At 42.7% G+C, this 26,486-nt stretch overlaps 1 protein-coding gene across 12 annotated transcripts in view; it reads right to left on the reverse strand.

Moving 5' to 3' along the window:
- The window catches only part of TPM1 (tropomyosin 1), a 45,294-nt gene extending 19,057 nt beyond the window's left edge, over nt 1–26,237 (reverse strand). For 2 of the 12 annotated variants that reach the window (XM_040413671.1, XM_040413670.1), the window contains exons 1-7: nt 10,537–10,916; nt 5,004–5,137; nt 4,165–4,282; nt 3,661–3,731; nt 1,302–1,377; nt 262–324; nt 106–175 (exon numbers count right to left, since the gene is read on the reverse strand). In XM_040413671.1, the coding sequence (XP_040269605.1) occupies nt 106–175; nt 262–324; nt 1,302–1,377; nt 3,661–3,731; nt 4,165–4,282; nt 5,004–5,137; nt 10,537–10,668 (664 nt within the window). In that variant the 5' untranslated portion in view covers nt 10,669–10,916. Of the gene's footprint in view, nt 1–105; nt 176–261; nt 325–1,301; nt 1,378–2,073; nt 2,150–3,660; nt 3,732–4,164; nt 4,283–5,003; nt 5,138–10,536; nt 10,917–24,751; nt 24,878–25,074; nt 25,201–25,950 lie in introns of those variants that run through there. The other 10 variants (XM_040413673.1, XM_040413672.1, XM_040413674.1 and 7 more) reach the window with 9 other exon arrangements.
- Between the last annotated feature and the right edge of the window lie 249 nt (nt 26,238–26,486).

The raw sequence follows: 26,486 nt of genomic DNA on the forward strand, positions 1-26,486 counted from the left end.
CATTTCCAAATCATCAACCTCCAGTTCAAATGTGCCTATGAAAAAAAACAAAGCAAAATACAAAACAGAATTTTAAGTAAAAAGAAAGAGAAAGATAGCTCGTACCTTCTAAGTCATCAATGGTCTTTTCCAACTTGGCTACTGTCCTCTCTGCAAACTCAGCACGTGTCTCAGCCTGAAGGACAACAGACAATATGAGTCTAACTAGTTTAACCAGTCTCCTAACTGCAAATACTGAGATTAAGCTGTAGCAGAACCTACTTCCTTCAGCTTGTCTGTAAGGACCTTGATTTCCTCCTCATATTTGTCCTCTTTCTGGGAGTACTGTAAAAAGAAAGAACAAGGTTTAGTGGACTGATCAAGACTTTATCCACAACCAGTGGCGGCCTAGAGAATGTAAGTAGTCAGAAACCAGGGATAATGTGAACCACCAACATATACACACTTGCCTTAGTACCGTCAAATACTGCACTTGGAGGCAAATTTCATCTACATCAGGTTTCTGCTCATCATCTTAAGTTCTAAACGGTTAGGGCCCTATTACACGGGCAGACAGGGCATGCGATTGTCAGGCGGGAAGCGCTTGCCAATCGCCTGCTCGCTAGAGGAGACCACTGCTATTACATGCAGCGATCTCCTCCTCAATATTGCTAATGCATCGCTCATCCCTATACCGTCTCATTGTGCTGTTTGATAAGCGCTTTGCTGTCGGCAAACAATCTGCCCCCGGCAAACCAGGATTTTTTTTTTAACATGTTAAAGATCCTGTTTATCGGGTAATCGGCGGCAGTATTACACTGCCAGATGATTGTTCGTTAGCGATCATTGCAACAATAATCTCCTCATGTAATATACAGTCATTCAGCAAGTGCAGGCCTCAAGAATGCCCAAAGGAAATATTACACCTAAGGGATTGCACAAATCTTATGATAAAAATGTTCGTGTCAGGGGGCCATTTATATAAAACTGTACACCACACAGAAAAAGTAACTTTTCATTCATTTTTATCTGATAAAAGCATACTCCTGAAATTGAAATCTCTCAGGAATATGCGTTTGTCTAAAGCCAATATAAGCTTTGCTTAATAATTTGCATCCCTGGCTTCTCTAAACAAAATGGGGAGGCACAGCGTGAAAGCTGTACTAAATTAACCAAATCCTTGCCACTCGTTTGCCAGTAACATGGTGTCCAGATAGGACAGATTAAGCGTTACAGCAGCCATGGTAGTCTCTTGTCTGAAACCCATCCATGGACAGCTGCAGCGCGCTCCACATAGGTCAGCATACATATTGTCATCCTACCTTTTCTGCCTGGGCCTCCAGAGATTTCAGGTTGTTGGTAACAGTTTTCAACTCCTCCTCAAGCTCAGCACATTTGCTGTTTGCATGGGTGAGGTGAATGGAAGAAGTGGCAAGAGTAAAGACGGAAGGAGGGGGCGAAGGAAAAAAAATAAAAATAAAAAATAAAAAAAAGGGGAGATTGAAAGGAGAGAATACAATGAAAAACCAAACAGGACCAAAGGAGAATTACAGAGCTAAAATTAAAATTTTAGAAAAAGCTGCGCTGTTGATGTAAAAGATGCAATGTCTTAAATAGCATTGAGAAAGTTGCAATGGAAAATAGTAGGCTTTGTTCACATCTTGCTTTTTCATTGTTCTGATCCATTACAGGATCAGAACTAAAATAATGGAAACATGGGAAATCACTGTTGCCCAATGGAACCAATTTACCCTTTCTAATGGAAACCCAGAATTTTGACCAGCAATTTGAACGCACTCTCTAAAGGAGGCCCCAAACGAGCCCTAGATGTGGATACCATGCTATGGGTAAGTGGCCCAGCCTCATTATCTATGTTGTAACCTCCACATACAAATCACATCTTTTACATGTGGACAATGCAGCTTTTTCTCAGCTTGAGACAGTCACGTACCATTAAATAAAAAAAGACTCCTAACAGATAAGGGGGACACCGCAGTGAGAGGAAAGTGCGGAAAATACTGCTTTAGAGCGAGTTAAGAGGAGATCTGAAGCCCAGCAGCCAGGGATAAAGAGGGCCCAGACTGGCAGCAGTACCTTCTCCTCTGAAGCTAGTAATCTTTTCAACGTATGGTCCGTTATTCTCTGCTGTTCATCAAACTGTCGGCAGCGACTATTAATGAGTGCATGAAACAAGGAAGGAGCACACAAGCCATTCAAATATGTGGAGCATGCAAAGAAAAACACAAACATTGTTACACGTGAATATACGAGAATACCTGTTAAAGCTAGTTCTTGGTCAGTAGGAGTTGGGTTATCAGTTCTGAAGTGTGCCAATATATTCACATATAAAATTAGTCTATTGCTTTACTTCTGCACTGATCCACAGCTTCAGATCTCACATCTACCAGAATCCATTGGTTGCTCAATGTCTATCCAGACCTTACAAGTACAGATTTGTCTCCAGGAATCCTTGTGGAGAACAAAAAGCTTTGTTGCATCCACATTTTTTGTGGACCCATTGACTACAATGGATCTGTGGTCCATGCACAGGACATATTCTATCTTTTTGTGGAATGAACATACAAGTGCAGATCATCCATGTGCTTTCCAAAAAAAAAAAAAAAAAAAAAAAAAATAGGGAGGTTCAGGGGAATGGCCATTGGGCAAATGACTCATCAGATAACAGTTATTGAAGGTATATGGCCACTTTTAGGGGGTGCATCTGGGTAGGACTGACTTCCAGCAGATTTGGAAATGCAGCTCTGGACTATAAAGCTGTAACTGATGATCAGTATAAAAATTAAGCCAAACTGTTTTATGTAGATTATAGCATTCGGCAAAATGGTAGTTAATAGTGAACATACACTTGCACGATAACATCTAACGAGCAAATTGTGTTTCCCCCCCCCCTCTAAAACATTAAAGAGCTTGTGTCACTTCAGCAAATGGCATTTATTATGTAGAAGACGTTCATACAAAGCACTTACTAATGTATTGCGATTGTCCATATTGCCTCCTTTGCTGGCTTGATTCATTCTCCATCTCATTATACACTGCGCATTTCCATGGTCACGGCCACCGTGAAATCCTGCAGCGGTGGCCGCGCTTGCACACTATGATAAAAAGCTCTGGCCTATAAGCATTCCTGGCTGCTAAAGAGGCTGCCACTTTTTCCTATAGTGTGCAAGAACGACCACCACTGATGGATTGCAGTGTTGTCGTAACCATGGAAACAAGCAGTGTATAATTTGATGGAAAAATGAATCCAGCCAGCAAAGGAGGCAATATGGACAATCACAATACATTAGTAAGGGCCTTGTATTAACTTTCTCTACATTAAAAAAAAAAATAATGACACTTTCTGAAGCGAGACAACCCTTTAAAAATAGGTGTAATGTATTTTTATTTCATAGCAAGTAGTCCAAAACAGAAAAAAAAAAAAAAAAAAAAAAAGTTATCCAAGTTTTTATTTCTTTACTGTGTGAACCATGTTGCTATGGAATATCATAGACCTATATTCTGCGTTTAGTGACCAGCTTTGGAGGGTCTCCAGGCTGCTCTAAACCATGCAATGCATTCCTGTGGGGAAAACATCTCCAGGAGGATGTTCAAGGTGTATATTAAGTGCCAGGGAGGCAGCCAGCCAGTGGAAACATGCACACTCCGGGGACATGCACTCACCTCTCTGAAAGTTCAGCACGTTCCTCTGCACGTTCCAGGTCACCCTCAATGATCACCAACTTACGGGCAACCTACCACACGGAGGGAAACGCAGAGTTTAACCAAGCAGTGAAATGAAGAACATAAATGACAGATGTTTTCCTAGGAGCCATTTCGGAAAGGAGAACGCTCCCTCTGTCTATCCTGTATAGCATGAACAGGGATGTGCTGCCCACAAACAAGGAATCTGTACTATACAGGGGGATGCTAGATGGGTGTAAATTGTATTTCCTATCAGAGGCTGGGGAGAAGGTTGTGTATATAGAGTTGAATTACTGGATGGGAATGTTTATTCTGCAAATTATATCTATACTTTATGTAAAACTAAATTATAGTGTTATGTTTCTTTCTAGTCTCTTTAACAGACTAATGCTGCTTCCGATTTGACTCTTAGAAGGAAAGATCTTATATACCTCTTAAGCGCACTTGTTTGGCCAAAGGCTTAAGAAGTCTTTGTGCCCTCACCTCTTCATATTTGCGATCAGCCTCCTCAGCAATGTGCTTGGCTTCCTTAAGCTGGATCTCTTGCAGCTCCATCTTCTCCTCATCCTTCAGGGCTCTGTTTTCAATGACCTTCATGCCTCTGAAATGCAGCAGGACACCCACCAGTGAATACAAATTGCCCAGCAGAGTAAGGCCTCTTGCACACTAACGTATTTTCATTCCGTGTCTGTTCCGTTTTTTTTTTGCGGACCATATACGGAAACCATTCATTTTAATGGTTCCAAAAAAAAAAAAAAAACACAGAAGGTATTCAATGTGCATCATTTCCGTATTTCAGTTCCGCAAAAAAAAAAAAATAGAACAGGTCCTATTATTGTCTGCATTACGGACAAGGATAGTACTGTTCTATTAGGGGCCAGCTGTTCTGTTCCGCAAAATATGGAAAGCACACGGACGTCATCCGTATTTTTTGCGGACTGCAAAATACATACGGCCGTGTGCAAGAGGCCTAAACCTCAATAGTAGATGTGCCGAATAAAGTGTAGAACATAATGCATTACCTCATACAGAATCAGCGCTGGTTATTTACATAGCTGAAAAACAATCCAGACACCCAGGTTCTGCAGTTTAATGTATTGACCGAGGCACAGAAACCCTACACAGCTGGCCTTGCAAGGCTAAATCACAAGTTAATAAGGTTTGTAAAATGGTAAAGTGGTTGACGACCATCTTCCAACCACAAAGAATGTTCCTTTCATCTTAGTTTGAACGACGACATACGGTCACAGCCGAAATGATGCCTCAACACCAATGCTGGCCACTTAAGAGGAAATCAAAACGCTAAAAATTTAAAAACTCACCTCTCGCTCTCATCTGCAGCCTTCTCAGCTTCCTCCAGTTTCTGAAGAGCTGTGGCCAAACGCTCCTGAGCACGATCCAACTCCTCCTCTACCAGCTGGATGCGCCTGTTCAATGAGGCTACATCTGCTTCAGCCTAGGTGAGCAAAAGAAAGAATGCAGTCAGTGAAACACAAAGATGAACAAAGGGCTACGCCAGCATCCGGAAGGACCAGTATCTGCCACATAGAGCAAACCAAAACCATTCCAAAAAAAAAAAGGGGGAACTGCCATCAATGGAGCGCTGTACAACTGGAGCTAAAACCTGAATTGTCTAGTACTACATGGAGCTATTTTTCTTTTCTTATCATTTTTACCTCTGAATAAAGCTTCCATCCATAGGTCTGCTCGCTCTAATAAGCATTATGGGAAACATTAAGAAACCAGAAGACTGGCATCAAAAGTTTGCAAAGTTAGGAGTTGGGGGGGGGGGGGGGCCCCTTCAGCTCTCCTCCCCATTTTTCTAATAAATGGGCAGGGAGTGGGCATAGCCAGCCCAGCACATTATAATCTACACCAGAAGTGTGTAGGATGTGAGGTTCAATTTTCCTGCGGTCTTTGTGGAAGCAAGGACATTACTGAATTTCAGGTTTTACAAAAGGAGAATTAGGCCGGTGTGCATTTATACAGAATCCACAGCAGAAATCTAAGGCCGACCCATAGGTTTCTGCCATTAATTTTCAGCTTACCTGCTGTAGATCTGCAAATAGCTATTTTTTGTCGTTTCCATGGTCAGGTGCGATTTTTATTCTACTACGTGGATTTTCATTGAGAAAAAAAAAAAACACACACATCAAGAAGGGAGGTGGAATACATGCCAGAGATACACCAAAATCCTTCAAGAGAAGGTGTCAGCAGATTCATGCTGCCCTAACCTGGCTTGACCGACCGGACTACCCCCATACACAAACAGGGAGAGACCTGTCAGAGTCAGGTGGGAGAAGCGAGAGGTGATCTGCCCAACATGTCACCTGAAGCCCAGGTCTTTATCAAAACTGTTGAAATACTGCAGCATCTCCGGGTAAAACATAGCTTGGCAGTGATGGAGCTGGTTATATTTGTTGCCCGTGGTTAGGGGGTTATGACTTCATCACCACAGTCCCTTTATAAAGCGGCCTTGTAACCAGCTCCGTTTTCTTCCTGGTAATACCCATACTGAGAATTCTGCTGAAGTTTTTCCTCCAGAAGAAAAGATCCAACTGCTAACCAAAACCCTTGACCATACCATGCATCATGACATGTCCTCCGTGGAGAAGACAGTCTTTGATATGATAAAAATGGACCAATATAGAATATATAAATGCCAAGAGCTAAAGGTCTGAGAGGCCTGCTGCATCGTGTTATTCTTCATCTATAGGGTGTATGCCGGGATGTGAACGTAGGATGTGGTCAAACGCTTCTCAAACGAGATACAAACACTTGGTAACTTCCTCTTTCCAGAAGAGGCGATGAACATATCTGTGGCTTCTAGTGTTCAGAAAGCCTGCAAACCATAGTACTGTACATTTATGTATACAGCAATGACCCTTAACCAAGAGTCAAGCATACGGGATGCGGTGTTCTGGCCATACATCAAGTAAATCCTCCATGCCTAGCCATTGGGTTTGATGGAGTGTTTGCTGAGCAACCCGCCCTACAAAACTATGTGTGCGTAATTAACCCCTCCTGTACACAGCCTGGTTTCAACAACTTCCTGAGGGCAGGACCATCATTACAACTATGTGCTGTGTACAGAGAGAGACCCTGACCTCTCAAGGACCCAACACACAGCTGTAAATGTGCACAGCATATACTGGAAGAACCAAACAAGGCTATATGTACAACGTGGAACATCTGACCCAATGCATGGTGACCACACTCAGGAACGTCTGTGTGATTGCCGACCGCCTAATGTTTAAGGGTTGTCTCAACTCTCCCCCTGAGACAACAGATGGGGCAGCTGGATTTCAACATGCCCATTCCTAATGTTCTCAAGGGAGATAAGTCTCTACTACAGTTATCCGACAGTAGCTTAAAGGGGATATTCTGGCTACAGAATAGGGTATAACTATTTGATTAGTGGAGATCCTACCAATCATGAGAGGGCCCCAAACCTCATAAAGCTCCCCCTGAAAGGGACAGAGTGGCTGGTAGGAATGCACACGCCACTCTATTTCTAAAGGAGTGCCAGAGATAGGCAAGTACATCGCTCTGCCATCTCTGGCACTCCCACAGAAATGAATGGAGTGGCGTCGCACATTCCAACCAGCCACTCGATCCAATTCAGGGGGGGCTCCATGGGGTTTGGGACCCCACCAATCTAAGGGCTCACACGCACAAACGTATTCTCTGTGTCCATTCCTCTTTTTTGCAGACCATATGCTGAACCATTCATTTCAATGGATCCCCCAAAAACACGGAAGTTACCCCATAAGCATTCAGTTTCTGTATTTCTGTTCTGCAAAAAATAAAAATAGACCACCACCTATTATTGTCCGCCGAACGGACAAGGATAGGACTGTTATTATGGCAAAGCTGTTCCGTTCCGCAAAATGAAGAATGCACACGGACATCCGTATTTTTTTTTGCGGACCGCAAAATACCGGTATATATGGTCGTGTGCAAGAGGCCTAATAGTTATCCTCCATCACCAGTGTAGGGGATAACTTTTTGTTGCCAGAATACCCCTTTGATCCCATTTCTATCAAATGCACATGCATGCTTGGCCAAGCAGACCATAAGAGAGGGTTCAGACCTAAGCGCTCTGTATGAGCGATTCTCCGGCGTCTCACAGACGCGGCTCCGGAAGTATGCGAACGCCCATTGTCGTGCGTTCCCGGAAGTCTATGTACGGGAAGGCGCGACAATACGCCCCCAAAGAAGCTCCTGAACTTCTTGGGGCGTTCTACAGCGCGATCGTACGCGCTGTAAAACGCTCAGGTGAGAACCATGCCGATAGGGAAGCATTGGTTTCTCCTTGTTGAGCGTTTTACAGCGCGTAGGAACGCGCTGTAAAACGCTCATGTGTGAACCCAGCGTAAGGGGAGATCTGCAGCAGCAAAATCTGCACCAAATTCTGTGAATTTTAAACAGAACACTGCAGATTTCACTCTATTGCAAAGGGTGAGATCCATCCAAATCAGATATCTGCAACATAAATTGACATAACAACCCACAACGCATGTTGGGTGGACGTTCTCTGCAATGAATGGATGAGATTTAGAAAAAAATAAGTCTATATAACTATCTTTGCTGCACAACACGCATTTATGCAACGCAGGAACATATACTAAGCGGGTCGGAATAGCTGCAGCCACACAACCCTTTGGCTGACAGCATATCGTGACCTTCCGACCCACAAACCTAACAAAACTCTTATCCCATGATTAATGTAAAAAAATTAAGATCAGACATCATATAGCATATGCCAATCTCTAACAAAGCTAGAACCAGCCCAGTACCTCACATGGATCCAGGGATCTCCCCATTCATTGTTCCTATTGCTCCGCTAGATTTATTTCAGGCTGGAAGCTCATAGGGCATGCCCTCTCTCAAGGGTCAGGTCCTTCCTTCTGCAGTTTTCTCCCTGTAACTGTCACAGCTTCTAACAGGCCATCTGGCTGGTGGCAGTGGACGGTAAACGTGCACTGAGCATGTGTGACCACCTCAGCAAGGTGGACTGAGAGATGAGAAAAAGAACAGCAGGTGGCGCTATACAGATACATTTTATTTAGTTGCTCAGTGGCTATGCTATTTTTTTTTTTATTTAATTAGAGTATTCTAATTGGCTTGAAAAATCGTAGAACACTTTTCATGAGACCACCTCCTTAATACAGGTACAATGGATCTGAAAAATGACTGGCGAGCGTCATATTGGGCATTCCCTTTCAGTTTCTATACATGAATTATACAAACCACCCACATAGCAATAATGAATACTAAAATAATGTTCCCTTATAAAGAATGAAGAAACCACATGTTATGCCAGATATGACAATTTCCGGCCCCGGGCCATATTATTAACGTAATAAAATTAGCAGTTAGGTCTACTTGGCAAGTAGACTAATAACCGGATTACAATTAATGGTAGGGCGCTGTCAAATCAAGCGCTAGCGCAGCAGTCCGCTCTACCGGTTTTACAGTAATGTGGTGAGAGGCGATGAAGGATTCTTAGACTGGAGTGGGAAGAGGTGACAAAGTGACAATGAGGCCTGCACTAAACTCCACCCTATGGTAAAAGAAAAGCAGAAACAAAGATAAGATGGCCACCCGAGCAAAAGGTTAGAATAAAAAATAAAAAAAAGTCACCAAATTGCACGCAGTGACTAAATATTTGCATGCCGCTGATTATATCCCAGTGTTAACCATTTGTGCACAAGGTCATACGGATCCGGGAGGATCCAGACATGTTTTCTAAGAAATAAGAAGCAAGGCTCTTGAAGGAACCAAGGCTGGGAATGTTCAAGCACTATAGAGATACTGACAAGTGTGTATCAATATTTAACCAGGGTGAAACTATCCAACTTCCTTCAAAGTAACAGAAGTGAAGAATGCGCTGGGAGCAGTGAACTGCAATGTAGTGCTTCCTGTTGTGTCACCGGAGTATTTGAGGGGAAGGACATCTGTACAGTCAGTGACAAGACAAGGCGTACAGCCTTATAAGGAGAGGAAAGTTCAAAGAAACTCCCAGCAGATCTGCTGCCTCCCCGGGATCTGGAGAAGACAGTATGGCCCCTACAGAAGGCTCCCTTACTGCATGGCCCAATAGTTTCCAGCTGCAATCACGTGGATGGAAATATAGCTTAGAACATTTCACCATCAATGGACAAAGGCAGGAGGTGGAGCTAGATGCCAAGCACTGTGACCACCTGGGCACTCATTGGCTTGGCACCTATACACACACTCCTCAAGGATCAGCTGCCGTGAGACTACAACTCTCAGCATGGACACTTTCTTGGGAGGTTCTTATAACTCCCAAAGAAGTGAAAGGAGGATTCTGGGAGTTGTAGTCTTAGAACAGCTGGAGTGCCAGGGGTTGCTGATCCCTGCTGGAGATAATGAGAATTAGAAGAAAAGAATAATAAAAAGTTCACCACCTGCATGTATGAGATGAGTAAAGGCTATATGCCAGCCTGAAACGCGTAAGCAATGGTCTCAATAAAACCTTCATATTGGAGGCTGTCAGTTCCTTATTACAGGTACATCAACTGATAGAAAAGACAGTCCTGACCCCAGAAAGCAGCACTCCCAATATGGAGTAGAGGGAGGGGGCACCACACCCCAGGTAGATGCGGCAGATAAGGAGTTAACCGCAGTCCAGATGAGCCCTGTTGCATGCCTGACATTCTCTGCTCCAGTCCCAACCATCCCCTCCCTAAGGCCCAATACACAGCACAGAGTGCAAGCTCTTGGGACAGGCAGCCATTCAGTTAACTGTTAGCTGGCTGCTATAACAGGTACAGGAGGTGCATGGCACTACACCCCTATTCCATGCCAGGCACCAGTGGGCACGCTTACCGTCTCTCTCAGCTTCCTCTCCACGTCCCGCTCCCTCTGCAGCCGCTCTGCCCTCTCCTCGGCGGCATCCGCCTGGTCTTGCAGGCACTTGATCTTCCTCCTGACGGCCTCCAGAGAAGTCATGCCGGCCATTCCTCCCGCTCTCTACAGCTGACGCCGCTTACTTCCGGCTGCTTGCACAATGTGAGGAGAGGGATTCGTCCCCGGTAATTCTCGCTTTCACTCTGACTTGCTCAGTCTGCAGACAGGAAGTCTCCTCCTTACATAGGCTCCAGCCCCTCCAATTAACCCTATCATCAGAGGACGGCGGCTGCTGCCTGGTCAGGTGCTGGGGGGTGACTACCTCGTCTAGGTGGTTAGGGGTGTCACGCACGTGTGCCCCCCGCTCTATGCTATATGGGGGAGGGGGCTAATACCCAGATAAGCCCCCCTAACCAGAAAATAAATGCAAGTATTCAGCAATAAGCAGGGGCGTCACCGCCACCTAGTGGTAGTGTGGAGACAGAGCGCCTTCACGACAGGTCTGGTACAGGCTGAGGTCTGTGCTCACATATATGTAGTGCACATGGTTAAGGCCTTATTCACACAGGCAAGCGTTAAAGCTGCATAAAAGTCGCAAGGCGTCTTCTGTTATGGCAGAAATTCTGACGTCATAGGGCAGGGCTCAGCAACCTCCGGCACTCCAGTAGTTCTGAAACTACAACTCCCAAAATGCCCCCATTCACTTCTATAGCAGTTAGAAGAACAGTATGTTTGCATGCTGGGAGTTTTAGTTTCACAGCAGCTGGAGTGCCGAAGTTTGCCGATCCCTGCCATAGGGGAATGATCGCTTTTGCAGTATTCGTGACTTTACGGCTAGGGCTACATGTGTCACGCAACGGCGACAAGTCACGACACCAAAGACAAGCGGCTTGTATTGCTTGAATGGCAACTTTAGATGAAAAAAAAATTGCCAAATTGCGAGTCACAGTCACATGTGATTGGCGTTACCGTCTCTAGTCACTTGCATCACAGGCCGTGATAGTCGTGTCCTAAACAGGCATATAGGGATTATTGGGGTCATTTATTAAACTGGTAGAACTGGCTTACTTGCCCACAGCAACCAATCAGATTCCTCCTTTCATTTTTGACAGCTCCTTTGGAAAATAAAAGGTGGAATCTGATTGGTTGCTATGGGCAACTAAACCAGTTGTACTTTACACCAGTTTGATAAATGACCCCAATTATTCTGAATCTCAAACTATGTCCAAACTATAGTCAGTACAAGTTTCTAGAGCAGGTAGAAAGGCTTGTACTTCTCCCTGGTGCCCACAGAGGGCGCACTTGAACATACACTAGGTGACAGCTCTCATGGTGTTACCACATCACTCAAAGTAATAGTCTGCAGACTGTCTGATTCCCGTGTGGAAAAACCGCAGCAGAATACAGTAACGGAAAAAGTGTATGAAATGAGACAAATCTCATGTGCACTTTTATGTTCAGTGTGGAAACTGACCTGCTGTGTGGATTTTGAAGTCTGCAGCATGTCAATTGTGTGATTTTTGGAGCAGGTTTCACCCTACTTAGGCCTCATGCACATGACAGTTGTCGGCAAACGGCTTGAATGGGTCCACAATCTGGAAAGTGCAGTGTGGAACGGAGGCACGGAACCCCGGACCATCTACTGCGGATCACGGACCCCATTCAAGTGATTGGGTCCTGTGTACAGTGGCCCGGCCAGCACACGTTTGCGTGCATGAGCCCTTAATGGAAGGGTGAGATCTGTGGCAAAATCACTGCAAATCCGCACCAAAAGCTGCAAGTACCACATGCAGTTTTTACTGCAGATTTGGTGAGGAAACACACGGAAATCCACACGGAAATCTGTGCGGAATTAGGGTGCTGTCACACAGCTTTTTTGTGGCAGTTTTTGATGCACTTTTTTTTTTAAAGTAAATCAGAAGTGGATTCAGCAGGAAGGAGAAGTCGAAGTCCTTCCTATCTATTTCCCATTCATTATGAACCCACTTCTGCTTTGGTTCAAAAAACTGCAACAAAAATAGGCCTAGTTCACAAATCAGTGATTTCGTCAGTGTTTGGGCTTGTTCACTCAAACGTATGGGTTCCGTTGCTGTATTGCGGACCGCAATAAACGGACACCGTTCCGTGTGCATTCCGCATCACGGATGCGGACCCATTGACCTGAATGGGTCCGCAAATCCGGAGATGCAGTGCGGAACGGAAGCACGGAACAGAAACCCACGGAAGCACTACGGAGTGCTTCTATGGGGTTCCATTCCGTACTTCCATTCCGCACAAAGATAGAACATGTCCTATCTTTTTGTGGAATGGAGGGATGCGGACCCATTCAAGTTGAACGGGTCTGGATCCCTCCCGGAGGCCTCACGAACGTTCTCTGTGCATTGCGGACCACAAATTGTGGCCCCAATGCACGGAACGGAACCCATACATTCATGTGAACAAGCCCTTTGGCAAGTGGTTTCTGTCAGTGATTATAAACCAAAACCAGGAGTGGAGGAAACACAGGTATAAGGTTACTTATGGAAATCACTGATCAAATACTGATTAATGCCTCATTCACACGTCAGTGATTTCCATCAGTGATTGTGAGCCAAAACCAGGAGTGTAGTCTACACATATATAAGGGAAAGATCTGCTCCTGTTCTTTGTTTTGAGCCGCACTTGGCTTTGGCTCAAAATCACTGATCAAACACTGAATGTGAATGAGGCTTAAATCACTAATTGTGTGAACTAGGCCTAAAGCGGTGAACCTACAGCTTCCAACCTATGACTGAAACTTAACTAAACTGAAGTTACTCCATGTGCATTTCGTTTCCGTATGTCCGTATTTCCGTTCCGCAAAAAAATAGAACATGTCTTATTATTGTCTGCATTACGGACAAGGATAGTACTGTTCTATGAAGGGCGAGCTGTTCCGTTCCGCAAAATACGGAATGTATACGGACGTCATCCGAATTTTTTTACATAGGGTCGTGTGCATGAGCCCTTATACAGAGGTAGGGGCAGTTTATGGACACAGACCAACAGATCAAAATGTTTGCAAATTTATTTTCAAAACCAGGTCTGAAACCAACAGAATTCCATCCTGGTTTAGAAGGGGAAAAAACAATATGGGACAGCACCATGGATATGTGAGCACCGCATAAGGAGGCTTGAAGAAACCCCAAGATGATGGGTCTCCAATGATCATCACCAGGTGCATGCTTGAACAGAGATCACTGGGGCGGGGGACAAATATAATGTGAACAGACCCTAACACTGACACTGGTTTTCATGTACAAGCTCAGTCTTCACTCTTTGTAATGTATTATATTTGCTCCCAGAGGGCGGGCAGAAAAGGAACAATGAAATGTAATACGGCCATTAGAGCAAACTGCGTTCCATCAGGACTCCCAAGCAATGCTGCCTGCTGCCTTGTACATACAGTGCACATTAGGCCTCGCATCTAAGCCTCTTATCCGCAGTACAGCTCTGTTCACTTCTCATTTTTATCAAAGGTAGATGTGATGTGCCCTTTAGATGGAAGCCTCAGACAAATGCAAACCCCCACTGAAATAAACAGATATTTTTTTTACTGTGTCCCTCTCCATAAGGGCTCAGTCACAAAACTGTATTTTTCTGTCCGCATCTGGTTCTGCAATTTTGCAAATCGGATGCGGACCTATTCATTTCAAAGGGACCACAAAAGATGCGGCAAGTACGCAGTGTTCTGTCCGCATCCGCACCGCCGATCCGTGGCCCGCCAAAAAAGGTACAACATTTCTATCATGGAGAAGGATGTTCTGATCTGCAAAATGCGGAATGCACACGGCCTGTGCTCGTGTTTTGCGGATACGCAAACCCAACACATATCAGTCCAATGTATACTGGAGGGACACATTGGGGATAGATAAATAGATAGATAGAATTAGATAGCTAGCGATAGCGATAGTGATAGAAAGTATTAGATAGTATTAAAGATAGCTAGTGAGGAGCCTATGGACACATTAGAGGCACACATAGGGGAGTAACATGATTGACTGATTGATTGAAAGATAGATAGATAGATAGATAGATAGCTAGTGATAGTATTTGATAGCTAGCGATAGATAATATTAGATAGCTAGAGAGTATTAGTACTGTGTACAAGTGAGCCTATTGACATATTGGAGGCACACATTGGGGAGTAACATGATTGACTGATAGATAGATAGATAGATAGATAGATAGATAGTATTAGATAGCTAGTGATAGTATTATATAGCTAGTGATAGATAGTATTAGATAGCTAGTGATAAATAGGTAGATAGCTAGAGAGTATTAGTACTGTGTACAAGTGAGCCTATTGACATATTGGAGGCACACATTGGGGAGTAACATGATTGACTGATTGATAGATAGATAGATAGTATTAGATAGCTAGTGATAGTATTATATAGCTAGTGATAGATAGTATTAGATAGCTAGTGATAAATAGGTAGATAGCTAGAGAGTATTAGTACTGTGTACAAGTGAGCCTATTGACATATTGGAGGCACACATTGGGGAATAAAATGATAGATAGATAGAATTAGATAACTAGTAATATATAGTATTAAATAGCTAGTGATATATAGATAGAATTAGATAGCTAGTGATAAAATGATAGCTAGAGAGTATTATTACTGTGTACATGGGAGCCTATTGACATATTGGAGGCACACATTGGGGAATAAAATGATAGCTAGAATTAGATAACTAGTATTAGATAGCTAGTGATAGATAGAATTAGATAGATAGACAATCTAAATACGTCCGGCCATGTAGCCCTTGTATTTTCATAGTCCCTTTAAATGAACAGCATTACTGGATCAGTGTGATTGTATAGGTGTTACTAACCTGCTACTAGAAATCTAGTTATAGTACTAAAGGACTTCTTTATGTTACGTACTTCTGCTGTGCTTTTCAATTAGTGATATCTTTTTTTATCTATGAACTTTGGAATCAGAATGAAAGTCAAATAATATGTAGAAGCCTCTCTGCAGTAGCGGAGCTTTTCCTTTACAGACATATTGCAGTTAGGCTCTATTTACACTGGCGTCCTGGTGTGCACTTTACACTTTGTAGGATCCACAACCGATTGGATTTCATCCATTATGATCCCTTCTTCCCTCTCCACTAGCTTTTAATGGTTCTGTCAGGTTTCTGCTTTTTTTTTTTTTTTCTTACTGGACAGAATTGTGCAGAATGCTACAATATTTGCACAGTAAGGCCTAGTTCACACAATCAATGGTTGGTCAGTGTTTGATCAGTGATTTCCATCAGTGATTTTGAGCCAAAACCAGGTGCGGCTCTAAACACAGAACAGGTGCAGATTTTTCTCTTATGCCTTATGTCAGTGGAGGCTCCAGTCCTGGTTTTGGCTCACAATCACTGATGGAAATCACTGACCAAGCCAAAGGGTGGTCTCACGCACAGCTTGTTCTGGGAGTTTTTGAGGCAAAGCCAGAAGTGGATCCTGCAGGAAGGAGAATGATAATTCTTTCCTTTATTTCTCATTCCCTGCCAACCCACTTCTGACTAAAAAAAAAACTGCCACAAAAGCTGTGTGTGACTTCACCCTAAAAGAGTAACAGAAACCTGATGGAGAAGAACTAATGGAAGTGAGAACATTTGTAGCCCCCACGGGCAGGGTCCTCTCACCCTCTGTACCAGTTTGTAACTTGTCTTGTTCATGCTTAGTGCAATTGTCTGTATTATCTATGTGCACCCCTTATCATATGTACAGCGCCATGGAATGAATGGCGCTTTAATAATCAACAATAAGAGTAATTAATAATAAACAGAGCCTAATTACATTTAGAGAACCCATCCACATCAGTCTATTCAGTCAGCCATGTGCATTATTGTACAATCCCAGCAGAGGGCGCTAGTTACTGTCTAATGACAATCTACAGTATCGGCACTCCAGTTGTAAAACTACAATTCCCTGCATGCTCCATTCATTTTTATGGGCATTCTGAGAAGAACAGAGCAAGTATGCATGCTGAGAGTTGTAGTTTCACAACAGCTGGAGTGCCGGAGTTTGCCTACCCCTGGACTATAGTATGAAATCACATTACAAATGATTTTTGGTAATCATTTACCTTATAGTGTAATACATTAAAGCTCCCACATTCGGCAGGTACATTAGAAACAATACTGACAAACGTAAAGGACAGGGGTAGGCAACTGCATGCCTAAACATCCGTCATTTGCTGCAACAACTAAAAAAACTTGTAAATTGCATTATATGATATATAAACTGATAAGCAGCGGCATACTGCCAATATAGGCAGACCAGGCAGCTGCTATGGGGCCCAGAGCCCTGCTTGCTTCTCCTATGCTCTGTCAGGGCCCCAGAGTGGGGAATTTCCCAGCTTAGGAGTCCCTGCTCTGACTCCATATATGGATGTGTCCATATATGGAGTCAGATTCCCAAACCTGGTCACTATGTTTGGGGAACACCCTGTGTATACAAGTCTAATTTAGACTCTGTTTTTGAAATACTTCTGCTAGGATTTGAACTCACAACCATTAACATTAAAGACAAGAACCTTAACCACTGGGCTATAGAGCTCGGTGCCAAGTCATTACTGAAAAACCTCATAGAAGTTTCTCTTGTGTCATACAAGAGAAACTTCTATGAGGTTTTTAATGCAAGAGAAACTTCTATGAGGTTTTTCAGCAATAACCGCATTAAGCTCTATAGCCCAGTGGTTAAGGTTCTTGCCTTTAATGTAGGTGGTTGTTAGTTCAAATCCCCACAGAAACACTAGAGTCTAAATCCCCACAGAAAAATAGAGTCTAAATAAAACTTAAATACACAGGACTCACTTCAAAAAAAAAATTTTTTTTTCTTTTCATCGCAATATTCTGACCCTCATAACTTTTTTATAGTTATGTCTACATAGATGTATGTGGGCTCATATTTTATGGGATGATCTGTCATTTTTGACAATACCATTTTGGGGTGTGTATGACTTGATCACTTTTTATTCAATTTTCTTGGGAAATAAAATGATGAAAAAAACGCGAATCACCCTTTTTTTTCTGTTACGCCATTCACCATATAGGCTAACTTTTTAAAATATTTTAATAGTATGGGTGTTTTCGCATGCGGCGATGCCCATAATGCTATTTTTTTTTTGTTTCTTTTTATTTTGGGGAATGGGGGTGATTTTATTTTTTAGTTTTTTTAACTTTTTGTTAGGTCCCCAAAGTGGACCACAACTTACAATCATCAGATGTAAATTGCTCCATTAGTCTGTATAGAAATCACAGTTCAGTGCTGCCATCTAGTGGCCTGAACTGGGATATACTAACAATGAGCCTGGAAGCCTAGTACAGGCTGTGGCTTATTCATAGAACAGGGTGCTTTTCCCGATCTCCACTAGGGGAAAGCGCACCTGAAGAGGAATCCCACAATTCCAGTTTTTAACACTCTCAGATGCCGTGAGTAAGGGGAACTCATTGCTGTGAGGGGAGGGGCATGTGGCGTATTCTGGGGCCATCAGGGTAAAGAACTGTTGCATTTTGGGGGGCATAATAGGGGTTGGATAACCCTTTTAACCATTAAGATACTGGAGGTTTTTCATTTTTGCATTTTCATTTTTCTTCCCTATCTTACTTGAGCCATAACTTTTTTATTTTTCCATTCACATATCCATATGAGGGATTATTTTTTGCAGTACAAGTTGTACTCTAATATGGCATACAATGTAGTGGGAAGCGGGCAAAAAATTCCAAATGGGGTGGAATTGAAAAAAAAAATCCTCCACCGTTATACGGGTTTTGTTCCTACGGTGTTCTCTTTGCGGCAAAACTGACCTGTGCCCTTCATTCTCTGGGTTAGTAGGAATACAAAGGGGGTGTGGCAGGGGAGGAGCCAGGACAGGCGGTGGGATGGGCCAGGTGGATAGTGGGTGGCCCAATTCAGATTCTTGCTATGGGGCCCAATGATTTCTACGGATGTAGTAGGGTTAACACTCATGCTTTATGAGACATGTTATCTAAACTAAATGCGTTAAGCAATTGCTTTTTAATGGCTTTTGTTTCAAGATAACGCGATGAGTTAAGAAATTTTAGTTAAGAGTTTGTGTGTTACCCCTGCTACATCTGTATGTACGCCCCTGCTGATAAGTGCAGTTTGGAGAAGAGCAGTTTACTGCTAGACTTCACAATTCGTTTGTTTAAAAAATATCCTTCACAGCAGCCGAAAAAATATTTGTAGAAAATGTGGCTTGTGGGGCATAATGCTGGATTTCTCCAAGGGCTCATGCACACGAATGTACTTTCTTTCCGTGTCCGTTCCGTTTTTTTTTTGCAGGCCATATACGGAACCATTATTTCAATGGGTCCGCAAAAAAAACGGAAGGTACTCCGTTTGCATTCCGTTTCCGTATGTCCATATTTCCGTCCTATTACCTGTCCTATTATTGTCCGCATTACAGACAAGGATAGTACTGTTCTATGAACGGCCAGCTGTTCCGTAACGCAAAATACGGAATGCACATGGACGCCATCCGTATTTTTTGCGGATCCGTTTTTTGCGGACCACTAAATACATACGGTCGTGTGCATGAGCCCTAACACTGTGATGCCTATATGTCTATAAGCCTCCAGAACTTGGGGCACTGCAGGCAAGGAGAGCAAGATCATCAAGGCCCAATACCGGATCATGGATTTTCTGTCTCCTGGCAGGAGTTTCCCTCTAATCTAAGAGGAACAGACTGCCATATTAGGCTGTGAGAGCAGCACAGTGAGCTTCAGTCTGTGCAATTCATTTTACAAGTTAAAGGGGTATTCCAATCTCAGCCTTAGTAACGTGGCGTAAATTAACACTAGCAGGTTTTGATCAGGTTTTTTTTCATGCAGTTTGTGAAACCAAAATCAAGAGTGGATCATAAAGGTAATGAAAGCATTAAAGATAGATACTGCTTTTCACTTTTTGAATCTGCATAAAAAAAACTGTTTGAAACCTGTGTGAAGGTACCTCCATTACACGTTTTCTACACTAAGGGGGTCATTTACTAAGCTGAAATAAGCCTAAATTAGGCTTATTTCAGGCGTAGATAACGAACCGTTGTGCCGCTATCTGCAACTTCGCCCCGCTCATGCCAGGTCTGAAAATTGTGGTCGTAGCGTGGGCGGGGAAGGGGATGGGCCGGCAGGCCCGTCTCATTTACCATTTTCTATACCTGTTTTAGCCTTAGTAAATGGTCTAAATGTAAGACAGCTCGGAAGCGGTCTTACATTTAGAAATGGCGCTGGATACGCCGAAGTTATGGGCCTTTATTAAGACCGCCGTTTAAAACACTGGTCTTAATAAATGTGCCTCTAAGTTCCCACCTCAGCTTTTCATGGCTGAGATGGGAATAACCAGAGTAAGGGCTGGCCCAGGGTGTCCGCAGTTGCAAAAATGGGTGAGCAGGTTATGCTCTGCTGTTTCTGTAACTCCCATAGCAGTGAATGGAAGCTGTGGAAACAGCATGGCACAACGAGCTCTGGTAATCAAGAGTTACGGAAACAGTGCAGCTAGCTGCTCATTGTTAATGGCTGTGCGGTAAACTGCAATCCTGTGCAAATATTAAGGGCTCATGCACACTACGTTATGGCCATGGTGCACAATATACGGGCACCAGCCGTGTGCATTGACTGGAATAGGTCTGCACTCCTCAGGATATGCAGCGGAGTGGAGGCACAGATCGGAAGCACTATGAAGCACTTCCGTTGGATTTTGGTTCGTGTCTCAACACTGCAAAAAAATAAAACATGTCCTATTTTTTTGTGGTGTGGACCACCTCCTGCGGACCGTCTCTTGAAGTCAATCCACATCTGGAAACAGCGTGCACACAGACGTGGCCCGTGCACTTTGCACATTTGCGCTCTGCAGCATGGGCACAGGGCACACACGCTGGTGTACATGAGCCCAAACAATGAGCACCAAATAATTCTGTTCTAATCAGTGATCCCTCTGCAGCTGGCATGGCTATAAGGTACTCAGATCCCAACCCTAGTACAGCCGTGCTGTGTGGTCATACCCTTCACAGTGAAACAGGCAGCAATCACGGATTTCATTTATACATGCATGAACATAGATGAGTTTGTACTGCCACTATTCTTTATGATAGCTATACTTTTCCACAGGTAATTATCATGATTTGCAAGCTGTACAAGATATAATCATATACAAGATATACTCATATATAGAGAGAGAGAGATATAAGATGCAAAGATAAGATACATATATATATATATATATATATATATATAGAGAGAGAGAGAAAGATATAAGATATATATATATATATATCAGTACAGACCAAAAGTTTGGACACACCTTCTCATTCAAAGAGTTTTCTTTATTTTCATAACTATGAAAATTGTAGATTCACACTGAAGGCATCAAAACTATGAATTAACACATGTGGAATTATATACATAACAAACAAGTGTGAAACAACTGAAAATATGTCATATTCTAGGTTCTTCAAAGTAGCCACTTTTTGCTTTGATTACTGCTTTGCACACTCTTGGCATTCTCTTAATGAGCTTCAAGAGGTAGTCCCCTGAAATGGTTTTCACTTCACAGGTGTGCCCTGTCAGGTTTAATAAGTGGGATTTCTTGCCTTATAAATGGGGTTGGGACCATCAGTTGCGTTGAGGAGAAGTCAGGTGGATACACAGCTGATAGTCCTACTGAATAGACTGTTAGAATTTGTATTATGGCAAGAAAAAAGCAGCTAAGTAAAGAAAAACGAGTGGCCATCATTACTTTAAGAAATGAAGGTCAGTCAGTCAGCCGAAAAATTGGGTAAACTTTGAAAGTAAGGGCTATTTGACCATGAAGGAGAGTGATGGGGTGCTGCGCCAGATGACCCGGCCTCCACAGTCACCGGACCTGAACCCAATCGAGATGGTTTGGGGTGAGCTGGACCGCAGAGTGAAGGCAAAAGGGCCAAAAAGTGCTAAGCATCTCTGGGAACTCCTTCAAGACTGTTGGAAGACCATTTCAGGTGACTACCTCTTGAAGCTCATCAAGAGAATGCCAAGAGTGTGCAAAGCAGTAATCAAAGCAAAAGGTGGCTACTTTGAAGAACCTAGAATATGACATATTTTCAGCTGTTTCACACTTGTTTGTTATGTATATAATTCCACATGTGTTAATTCATAGTTTTGATGCCTTCATAGTCATGAAAATAAAGAAAACTCTTTGAATGAGAAGTTGTGTCCAAACTTTTGGTCTGTACTGTATATACAGAGAGAGAGAGAGAGATGAGATGCAAAGATATAAGATACAAATATATATATATATATATATATATAGTTTTTACATAGTGCTGTAATGTATACATTGGTAGTGTCTATGTTCAGTATTGTTGTGTTGCCTTCCTGGCACACAGTCTATGGAATATGTAATTCCTCTTATTACATTGCTTTGCTTTAGGCTTTCCTGTAATTAACCAATTCATTTAGGCAAGTTGCTACAGGCATTGTAGCTCTGTTAAAAAAACCACACTGCTGACTATTCCCACTATAAACTTCCAAATGAAATGTGTCCTCGCCGTCTGGATTGTGCATAGAGAGCGATTTCTAAATAGTCGACATACTTTTCCTTATAAGGAATATCTGTCTGGAATCCATATGCAGTCTACTGCCGCACAATACAGAACCTTCCATTGTATCCACCTCTCACAGTACACCTCACTCCATGCCAGCCAGGACTGACCGGCCAGCTACTTTTCATGTCATTTTACAAACATTCTTCTTCTTACAGGAATCTTTTCATTCGTACTCCTTCCTCCTTATACCGTATACAGTATCTATAGAACTAAAGATGAGGGCACTAAGTGAAGAACACACTGAGCACATATTCTGATATTGTGGCACTGGGGAGGTCCTGCTTATATCTACCCTGAGGTATGTGTGAGAAGTATGAAATATAGATAGATATGAGATGATAGATATAAGATAGATAGATAGATAGATAGATAGATAGATAGATAGATAGATAGATAGATAATGATAGGCAGATACCAGCCCAATGTATACAAAAAGGACACTCTTTGCATTTACTGGGTACATCGGAGCCTATGGACACATTGGAGGCACACATTGGGGAGTAACATGATAGATAGATAGATAGATAGATAGATAGATAGATAGATAGATAGATAGATAAAGTGAAAAAAGAGAAATTCCACAGCACTCCCAAAAAAAGTAGATTAAATAAAAAGTGCTTTAATCACCAGACTGCGACGTTTCAGTCCTCTTACTGGGACTTTTCTCAAGCAATGACTGGTCAGTGTTGAGCCGAAATGTCGCGTATCCACATGGCTAAATAAAAGCATTTTCTTAATTTTTTTATGATTTTTGAGTGCTGCCTTTTTGCTACTTTGGGCGTGCACCCTTTTTTGTTCAAGTTGGATGTAGTGCTGCCAGATTTTTGCTTTAGATAGATAGATAGATAGATAGATAGATATGAGATAGATAAATAGGCAGATATGAGAGAGAGAGATATAGATAGATAATAGATATAAAAGGCAGATATGAGATGATTGATATGTGATAATAAACAAGGGATGATTGATCGATGGCTAGATATGATTGAGATATAGATAAGAGATGATGGATAGATAGAATTAATAGATATGAGATGATTGATAGAAAAATATGAAATGATAGATAGCTATGAGATGATATACATAAACGGATAAATTAAAATATATATAAAGATATAAAAAAAGACACATATAGATGTGTGGATGGATAAAGATATCTACATGTGGATAGGTTTTTGTGTTTCTATATGATACATGTGTGCACTTCTATATATCTATTAGTTGCTCTTGTCCTGGGATGCTAGATGATGTCCAGAGGCCCTCCTGCATGCAGGGATGGTATAGTGTAAGACCCACCCCAGCACAGTTATTTCACATTTGACAGGGAGCAGACAGCTGAGGCACAGAGTCTTGAGTGTATACCATATAAAGCTTGGAGTTATATATAAACCAAGTGTATTCCTATCTCTGCACTCTGCAGGGACAGCAAGTATCATCTTCCTCCTTCCTTTACAGTAGGGACTAGATTTCTCCTTGGCAGATGTATGACAGCATGGAAGAAAGAGGTCACTGCAAAATTCTTATGGCTCTCGTCATCTACTAATTCTCATCTCTGTGACTTCATCAGCCAACAATGGTTGGACGTCACCATGCTGTAAAAGTTTCTTTCCATAAGGCCATATATATTGTCACCTTGTCAGAGACACTGCAGTCTGTACAAATAGGCACAGCTGAAGCCAAAGAGAGCTCTGTCTACCCCTCCCAGATCACTGCACAAATATAGCAGTGTATGGCTTTTCTACAGGACATTGTGGTTACCTGAAACAACTTAGTGGATCTAAAGGGAAGCACTAGACTTGTAATGGGAATTCTGGAGCCTGAAATAGTTGGTTCTCCAATATATAGCTATGAGTGACCCTAAATATTCTAAGAACAAATCCTAAATGAGAATTAGCAGAGGAGGCCTCATGGAAAAATCCAATGTGAAATCTGCGGCAGAAATCCGAGGCTGACTCTTGAAATTTGCGCTGACGATTTGCAGTTTGTACTGCCGCGTGTCCGCATGCAGATTAGCCCCATCAGTGAGGTTAATCCGGATGTGGTAAACCCGCCTCAGGTTACTCAACGCAGATTCCCACTGAAATCAAGCCTTTGTTTTGTATCTACAGAAAACCGCTACTTTTTTGTACAATATTGCCATGTTAACTTTTTACACATGACAGTATTTGTGCCCATTCTGCTTGTGTGTGTGTGTGTGTGTGTGTGTGTGTGTGTATATATATATCACTAAGCATATATTTTTACACTTTATACTCCATGCAAATTCATGAAACTGCACTGCAATACCACACACAGCCCATGGACAGGAGTAGCACTGTTTCTGGAAGAAAGCTGACCCTTCCATCTAATCCTAGACAACCCATTTATGTCGCTCTCCATGCATTGTCTTTATATTCATACAGTACTGAAGTATTGAAGAAATACCAACTCTATAATGTCCAGTGCTTCTTTGTGACACATGCAGAACATTAAGGGCAAGAACATCTGAATAGAACAAGTGCAGAGCTAGTGTAGTAGCAGAAAAAACATGGACTACGCAATGGGTGGGGGGACTTTGTTCAACCTTAACTTACGTCAGTGGCCTTCTTCTCAGCAAGTTCCAACTTCTCTTGGGCATCCTTGAGGGCTTCAGAATATTTGTCCAGCTCATCCTCAGTACCTTTTAGTTTCTTCTGCAGTGCTACAAGTTCATCCTCCAGCTGAGACAGGGTTGTACAAGTACCATTGGGGGTAGAGGGGGTAGTGGGTGGATGGACGAGGGTGGTGACATAGGGCAACAAGGTGGTGGTAGCAGGCGACAGAGGTGCAGAGGGATAGGACAGGACAGGTACCACAAGGAGAGAGAGAGAAAAGAGAGAAGATAGTTAGACAGGTTGACCTTAGTACAGCCTTATACCTTAGCAGCCTTCTCCTCTGCAGTTAGGAGGCTCTCTTCTGCTAGATGATGGTCATCCAAAATCTTATCTCTCAAGTCCTCCGTCTCCCGCAGCTGCTTTTCCAGTTGAATAATCTCTTCTTCTAACTAAGTGGTTTCATAAAGTTTAAGATAAAGTTTAAAATAGAAGCAATATGTATATAGTATACACATTGACGCTCTACTGAACCATATAACATCTCTTTATATAACGTGAAGAATTAGTATTCATGTTAGGGTAGGTTCACACAGAGTTTTTAGAGGAGGTTTTGAAGCAGATTAAAAGGAATCAGAAAAATAAAAGAATTTATACGTCTCCTTCCTGCTGGATCCACATCTGGCTAAAAACCTGAAGGGATTTGCCTCAAATCCTCCTCCAATAAAACCTCAATGTAAACTTACCCCAAGACTCATTCACTAATTTCTGTGACCAAGCATGGTCTCTTCTTGCTCCACACCTTCACCTTTATGAATAAATCACTTAGTGTTATACTACTGCCCAAAATACAGGTCAAATATTCAGACTGTGTTGACAGAAAGAGACGGACCACAATTCTGAACTGCCAGGCAGCTAACAGTTAACTACATTTAGATCTATGCGGAAATTGCCAGTTCGAGCAACACAGAAAAGGAAAAATATTCCTTCCATTACTATACTACTAATGCAGCCCAACATTTTTCATATATACTTGAGAATAGTATGTATAGTAAGGCATTTGATGTCTTTTCTTTCCATTCCTATGAATGGACTATGTATTCATTATGACTGAACAGAAGGCTACAGGCAAGACCAGGGTGGCATGAGATGTCCTCCATTGGCACTGCCATGGGAAATAGAGTAAGGGTTTCCAAGCAGACCTGTTTGCTCTTGTCCTCTGCTCCCTTCTTGTCGGCTTCAGCCTGTTCTGCTCTGTCCAAGGCATTCTCCTTGTCCAGCTTGAGCATCTGCATCTTCTTCTTGATGGCGTCCATGGCTGGTGTTTGGTTTGGGGGGAGTCACACAGAGAAACGGGACAGAGAACAGAAGCTGGGAGGATGCAGAGAGAGGTTCAGCTCCTTCTTATTCTGAGCCCTGGGCTGGAGTGCAAACTCTCAGCTGTTCCAGCCTCAGAAATATGTACCAGGGAAGGCAGATGGGGGCAGGCACATTCCTCAGGATACTCAATACTTTTTTGGGAGCCTTGCCTTCTGTCCCAGTGCTGGCTTTTTTTAAGGCTAGCTCCTTCTATTCGCTGCAGAGGACCATTTGACTGCATTTGACTATATAAGGGGTGTGATGGGCAGAGGCATACATTGGGTGGGTAGGAGGGGGGCTGGGGGGAGCAGAGTGTTCCTATTTCTAAACCTCTAGGCATGAAGCAGTAAGGGGAGGTCTCTGGACATGGGACGTCTCA

Source organism: Bufo bufo, chromosome 1 (genome assembly GCF_905171765.1).
Source record: "Bufo bufo chromosome 1, aBufBuf1.1, whole genome shotgun sequence".
Lineage (NCBI taxonomy): Eukaryota > Metazoa > Chordata > Amphibia > Anura > Bufonidae > Bufo > Bufo bufo.